At 39.5% G+C, this 7,292-nt stretch overlaps 1 protein-coding gene across 1 annotated transcript in view; it reads left to right on the top strand.

Moving 5' to 3' along the window:
* The first annotated feature begins 234 nt into the window (after positions 1 to 234).
* LOC102207363 (eph receptor A6) overlaps positions 235 to 7,292 on the top strand; it is a 173,936-nt gene continuing 166,878 nt past the window's right edge. Inside the window, exon 1 of the mRNA XM_005747850.1 lies at positions 235 to 848. Coding sequence (XP_005747907.1) covers positions 770 to 848 — 79 coding nt within the window. The 5' untranslated portion in view covers positions 235 to 769. The remainder of the gene's footprint in view (positions 849 to 7,292) is intronic.

Here is a 7,292-nt window from a genome sequence, read left to right as displayed (position 1 = left end):
ATACTCATATAATTGACCCAGGTGTCAGCTGTTAGGTCAAAAATCACATCATGCAGGTTCAAAAGTATAGTTTAGTAATTTCAAGTTCTATAATTCTAATAATTTTGGGAAGCCCGCACTGAAACGAGTCGACACACAAGCGCGCGCACACACACGCCATTGCCTTGTCAGCTAACCCCCTCTAGTGCCGAGCATCCTGCACAGATGCGCTCAGTCTCCTTGTAGCCCCCGCTTCAGCTGCTCTACCGCTGCATCCAAATCATTTCTCTATTCAACGTTCCCATCTTGCTGCTGCAGCGGATCGAGTTGGAGCTGGCAACCCTTGGCACACTGCCGTACCAAAAGCAGGAGTGAAAGTCTGTCACGACTCCGTGCGCTACAGAAAGGCACCACATTGCGTTTTAATCTGTACTTGAGATTTTTTTGTTAATATAAATGCATCAACCGCGAATGAAGCGCATGGGAAATCTCCAAAGTAGTTAGGTGGGAAGTGTTTCTCACCTTGTGTGAAAATTTGATTTCACTTTAGATATTTTGCTGAGTTTATTCAAAACCTCTCCGTTCCGCGCCATAGCTGCCACTGCCACAAGGTAAAGAATGGACCATCTCCGGCTGTGTCACCCGGCAGCTCTCTACCATCGGGATCAAATGTAAAGACCAGGAGCAGCGGATCGGTGTTTCTGGACCTTCCAGTGACGTGTTTTTATCTGGCTACAGCTACCTCTCGGCTAAAAATATCCAGACATAGCCGGTGATAGATGTTGCAGACATGAGTTTTGGAAACAGATTTTTCTTCGTTTCACTCTTTCTTGGAACTGCCCTCACTCGTTTCTGTAACTGCAACCAAGGTAAGACACATCCACAGGGCGATGCGCTTCGCTCCTAACATTCCCGACTTTGTGTCGCGTAAATTCCAACAGTTGTATCATCTTTCAGTTCTTTTCCAATGGTTTTAAAATTTTTCACCACACTTACTGTCTTCGGACGCATATTGCCGTTACACTACTGTAGGGCAGCAAATTAGCCCGATGGGACAATCGAGTTCAGCCACTAGACAGGTATCCTTAGTTCGAGCAAATCATAACTCATAAGTCCCGCAAAAAGCCATTCGTGTGAGTTAAGAATGAGACGTTTCATAGCGATATTACTTTAAAAAAGACACCGGAAACGGCGAAAAGAAAGGAATAAAGGGGGGGAGAAAAAAAGAAACTTAGATATCTAATATAAAATGCACATTCTACGTTTGTTTTCACGGATTACGCATTTCTATCTTTATTATTTTTCAGTTCTTCTACACAGACAAGAGCTGTGGCATAATCCAGATTGTGACTTTAAGTTTATTATGTTGCTGTTAGAGTTCGAAGGATTTCCTGGGTTGAGCTTTTTTCTGAACCTGACAAAATTTTAAAAATGATAAAATTCCGCTGCTGAAATGACATGTCGGTCTGCTGTAATTACACATTATACATTACACGTACACGTGCAAACACACCGGCACAGACACAGCGGCAGAAGGATTTAATCATTAGGTGGGAGAACGTGTGTGCGTCTGGTAGAGTATGTGCATGTCAGTTTTTGCGCGGTGAGTGTTGCAGTAGATTTTAGAAACGTTTCGAGTCTGAGCTGTCAAAGAGTGCATATGTAAATGCACTTGGATATAGATGTGGTGCTGAATGTAAGCGCGTGTGTATGTAAGAGAAATTGCGTCAGGCAAACACACCTGCATGCATGCGTCTTTTGCTCTTGCATAAGTTTTCTGCCCACCTGTCTTTCTTTGTGATAAGTGACCACACTCACACAGATGCTTGTGTTAGAGTGTGGTCAAATGCTTGTGTGTCTGTGTGCGTGCGTTCCTCGATGGCTCCACGTGCACCTGCACACACAACTACTGCATCCGTGAGGTTTAAAATAGTCTTATTGATTGGGCACGAAATACAGCGGGATCTGCCCCCCAGGTTATATTTTATTGTTCTCTCTGTTCAATAAGAGCGATGCTACTCCCTGTTCTCCTAGACAGCTGCTACATAACAGCCTCGCTGTGTGTTTTTCTCTGCCACAGATTGAATGATTGAACTGATGTCTGCCTTCCACTGTACTTTAGTCTCTCATATTGACTGGTCTGGGACCTCGGTGGCACAATTGCAGTCGTTGTCTGCCACAGAGCGGTGCAGCTCAGCATGGGAAAACTGAAACTCTGATGACAAAGAAAAGTGTCTCGTAAGACGCCAAAGGGTTTCTCAAATAATTGCTTCTGTATTTGTCAAATTAAGACTACCTATGGTGTCTCTGTGATTTCACCTGCTTTTGGATGATAGAGTGTGGGCTATGCGTTCTTTCTGAACAGAGTATGAATCAATGTGGTAACCACTACTGGATAAGCAACTTTCACATTCAGTTCTAAAATCTAGTCACTGCATAACAACGAAGGGAAAAAATGAACAAATTTTTTGTTATTTGTTTTTTCCTTTCTGTTGGCAGGAGACAAAATCCAACCGAATTACATGGGGGGGGGGTTAGTGTAGATCGTGCTTTTGAACACCAACAAACAGAACTACAAAGATTTGGAATTTCATAGAAAAAAATGGTCAGACTTCATCTGTTAGAAAAACGATAAAAACAGCCACTTTTTGCTATGCCTCTGTTCACAGCAACCTATCGTATTCCTTACATGAATCCAACTAGGACTGCAGAGAGTTACTAACAAATCCCTACTCACTCACTGCCAAGTAGCACTTTTTCCCCATCAATAAATCTCTGCCCATAATACTATTTTTTATAAAATCAGTTTATACTAGCTAAATTAGATGACGATGTCTTTGTTCCACATTTGTGAAATTGTTCAGATTGTTTTTGGTTCTTTCCAAAAAATCTCAGGCATGAAAATCAGGAAAGCAATCCTTTCTTGTAATATGAAAGGACCACATGCAAATGTCTTTTTAAGCTGGTTAAATGCATCTCACACAAACACAAAGTGCTCAGCAAAGCATGGTGTAAAACTCTTGGCTTAGACTCTAATGGTTATTCATTGCAATACTCAAAAAGATCTAGCAAAAAAAACAAAAACAAACTTGAAAATTATGATTCAAGTCTTTGCATTGATTTGTGGTGATGTCTGATTAAAGCTTTTGCTCTCAATGCTGCTTCCTGCGGAGCACCTTTATCACCATTATCAGAATAAGGAGATATTTATCAGCAGTGTTTTGTCAAGAAAATCAATCAGCCAGCACCCAAAAAAACATAACTCTGCACCTTTAACTAACAGGCTGGTGTGTGTGTGTTTGCACATATGATAAGCAGGGGCAATATTGTGTATTTTGATATTAGTTTCAGTATATGCAGTTTTCATCAATCAGTCAAAATATAATGACTGTTAGAGAGATTTCCCAGGATTTTTCTTAATTTATCGTGAATATACAGGTACCATCATTGTTAAGTGGAACACAATTGCTACTATGTATAATAAAAGGTCTTTCCACAAATTTCTCCTCCCTAGACTGAAATGGCTCCAGGCTGGAGACTGTTAATTTTCCCAGGGCTTGACCTCTTCAAAAGCATTCCTGTATTCACATAATTATCATTGACTTGCACGGAATGACACATTTTTGTCCACCTGGTGAACAAGATTCATTTCATACCCCTGATGAAAATGACTCTTCAAAGTCACGAATGAGCAAGAAAAAAACACCTCAGTCCAAAATATTTTAAGCAGTGTTGCTTCTCAGACTGTTGTGGCCATTAGGCCTTCCCTGTACAGAATGAATGAACAACTGTTTTCTGGGTTCTGCTGCAGGAACAAAGTAGGCGCTTTTCTTTAAAAGCTGCAAACGCAATCGTGCTAGGTTGGACCTAATATGCATATCATATAATATCATTTTAACACAGCATAAGATTGTGTGCAGCCACATTGATGAATAGGTGTGCACAAGATGATGACCGTGAGCGCTTCTCATGCATCTTTTTCAGTGGCTCAGCTCACCAGAGAATGCAAACAGCAGTAAGATGTACATAAGATTTTATCCAGCCTATATCATTTGTAATTTCACAGTTAGATTTAGACACTTCAATTCCCAATCAGACGAGAGATCTCTGTCAAGTGCAGCAGGTTACAGCTCTCTTACACACTGCAGCGCGAAACAGCAAAGACATACAAGACAGACTCAAACGTGTAAATGGAATACATTGAAAAGTATGTTTTTGTCCCTTTGTTTTTTTTTTTTTATTCTTTCAAATGACAATTGCAAAATAGCTCTGCTCTCTTTGGCACTTTTGTGGGTGTATCTGAATGTAGCCGTGAATGCCATGCTAAAATTACCTATGTCTCAGTGAAGGGAATTTTATCACTTTATAGCAAATTGATGAAGTCAGCAAGATTAAATATTCCATGTATGAAAATGGCTTATTTCCAGAATCAGTCATTTTGTATTTCCAGAACGTGATGCTGAAACCTGAAGCCCATATTGTGGAAGGTTGTTAAGAAATGTAGATGAAAGCTTGTTTTATGTCATCTACACAGTGTTGAACACTGTTAAAAACAGTGTTTTTTTTAACAGTGTTAAAAACACAGACTTTTTGAATTTCCAGTTCTTAACTTTAGGTCTTCCATTTCTAACATCTTCTTTTTTGTTATTGTGTATTTACTTATTTTTGTATGTTTTTAAACTTGATTGAAGAGGATATAATTTATCATGCTGAATTCTTAGTTTTAGTGTTAAACTGACTTGCCCATTTAACTGCAGCATGATGCACTGACCTTTACTATCATATAACTTGGGATTATTATGCTACAAATCTTTAGGTTTTGAACTGATATTCTGCTTTTAACAGATCCTGGGAATGATGGGGAGTGGGCCAGGGTGTGAGTTTTTTCAGATAAAACTTGGATTGATCTTCTTTTCATGGCATAAAGGGTAATTAATGATTCATTTATTAATAAAGGTCTGCTCTTTTTAAACCTTTGGTCAGTACTACCTACACTCTGATCAGAGATGGCAGTGCAGGTGTTTTGCATTCAATAACTGATGGAAATCACTTGTTATGACATTATTGCTTTACACGTGTCTATAACCACATTATGCTCAAGATGGATCCTTCAGCATCCAACCTGTGTTGAATACTGGCACGTATTCCCTTCGCTAATCTCTCATTTAAATACACTTAGAGCTATTATCAGATCCAATGAAACACATTTCAAAGATTTGCTTTGCTGACATTTATTATGTTGTTGAATGTTTGGTCTTGTTTGTGAAAATGCACCGAAAAGTCTGTCATGCCTGTCAGGTTGCCTTTGTTATGGATAGTTTTCTATTTCAAAGCATATCATCTCGTCATGTGTTTCAAGTGCAGCACTTTGTTTACACTACTAGAGGACAATATGCAATCCTGACTGAAATCATCATCCAAATCAATTTTCTAGTGTTTGTTCATCAGTTGTTATTGTTTTTGAGGCTTTGGGTTTACGAGAATGTGTTTCTATGAAGCTTGCAAAGCGCAAGGTTCTATTAATATTTGGAATCAAGGCCTATTTTCCTTTTTGAGCTAATTTAGTCTGTAGACTACGTCACTACTTTAATAATAAGAAACGATGATGCTTTCATTATAATAGGAAACAGTGTTACTACAAAACATATGTCTCCTATCACACTTTACTTAAATATCACACTTTATTCAATACCCTAGTGTGCCAAATCAACCAAAGGATGTATGTTTGAAGACCTGCACTGTGTTTTGAATTCATACAACTCTTTTAGATTTTCACAGGACAGACACCTCTGTAATCCAGAAGAGTCTAATGTAGGCCCTCTATTCTACCAAAAGTGCACTTAACCTCCTAAGACCCAAACTCTTCCACAGCATGCATTTTTAATTTCTCTTTGATATTTGGGCATATTGGGGCCCGATGAATGTAAAAACAAAGAATTAACAGATTTTTTTTTTTACCTTATTTTTGCTTTTAAGAAAAATAAGAGCCACATATTTGTTTAAAAATTGGATAGAACAGTAGCAGTATAATGTCCTCGTAAGTGGATATCAGGCCCATGTAGAGCAAAATTGAGTATTTTGGTCTAAATAACCCAAAGTGTGATGTCCACATATGTGGACGCCAAGTCCTAGGAGGTTAAAGACGCCTCCTTTTGTCTCTTTACATTCTATACTTTAAAGAGACAGTATTGCACACAACTGCAGACCGCTTTTCATCACTTTTGCCAGAACACTCATACTGCTTCCATATCTAATTGGCATAAAGTAGCACTTAAATAGACCACCTTTGGGTCTGTTGTTTGGGCTGCTGCTATTTTGGGGTATTTGTGTTGCCTGCAAAGGCTGTAGGCCAGACAAGAGATGTCATCATTCTAGTGAAGCTCCATATATTTATGAGTTGGCCAGCTCATGATCTATTTATATCTAACCAGAGGAAGTCCCAGAGGGCCTGCAGCTCCAGGCAGCATTTGTGGGTCCTTCTCAGAAAGACAACTCTATGAAGAGAGCTATAGAAAGGGAGAGAAGATGGGCTGGATTAGCACCCAAGATACATTGCTCAGTATATACAGCATATACTAAAATATATGCACACCATCAATTACAAGCGCGCACACACTACTCAAACTACTTTCTAGCTAAATTTCACAATACATTTTTTACTGTAAATCTTTAAATGAGTGAATATGTTCAAAAAAGCATCAGAGAAATGAAGGCACTTTTTTTATTATGGTTTTTGAGCTTAGGTGCTATTGGCAGGTCACACCTTTAACTCCTCTACTGTCAGCTGAACTCCAGAGGTGTTTCATTTCTAAGTATCCTTTGTCTGGCTCACAAATAAAGAAGAAATTTCATGGTGCCACACTTTTCTTATAAAGGTGGGAACACAAGGCTTGAACCGAACAGTGCAATGTTGTCAGCCGAATACATTCACACTGCCTCCTACTGTAATGTACATCAACTATTCTTTATATATGGTGAGGGGAGGTGTGAATCTCCTTACTGCGGTGAACGACGCAGCCAACTCTCAGTAATTAGGCTATTCTCGAGGGATTGTGCTGCTTACCTGCCCACAGTAGCCTAATGGTGTCCATTAACAGCATTGGCAGAGACACCTAGTCTCCAATCTGGCATTGACACTGACATGGCACAGACCTGGCATTGGTGGGCAGAAATAAACACACAGAGATGCTGGAACTAATCCAATACCACCCGTTAGCAGAAATATTAAACTCAGCCAGTAGTGTAGTGAAGATGGGATTTGAAGATGAAAGGCTCAGTATGGTGTCCTTTCTTTTTTTCCGGGGGGTGGGGGG

The sequence above is a fragment of the Pundamilia nyererei genome, unplaced genomic scaffold (genome assembly GCF_000239375.1).
Source record: "Pundamilia nyererei isolate P.nyererei 1_Seehausen unplaced genomic scaffold, PunNye1.0 scaffold00206, whole genome shotgun sequence".
NCBI classification, from domain to species: domain Eukaryota; kingdom Metazoa; phylum Chordata; class Actinopteri; order Cichliformes; family Cichlidae; genus Pundamilia; species Pundamilia nyererei.
The sequence above is the reverse complement of the archived record's forward strand: the minus strand, read 5'-3'. Positions and strand labels throughout refer to the sequence as shown.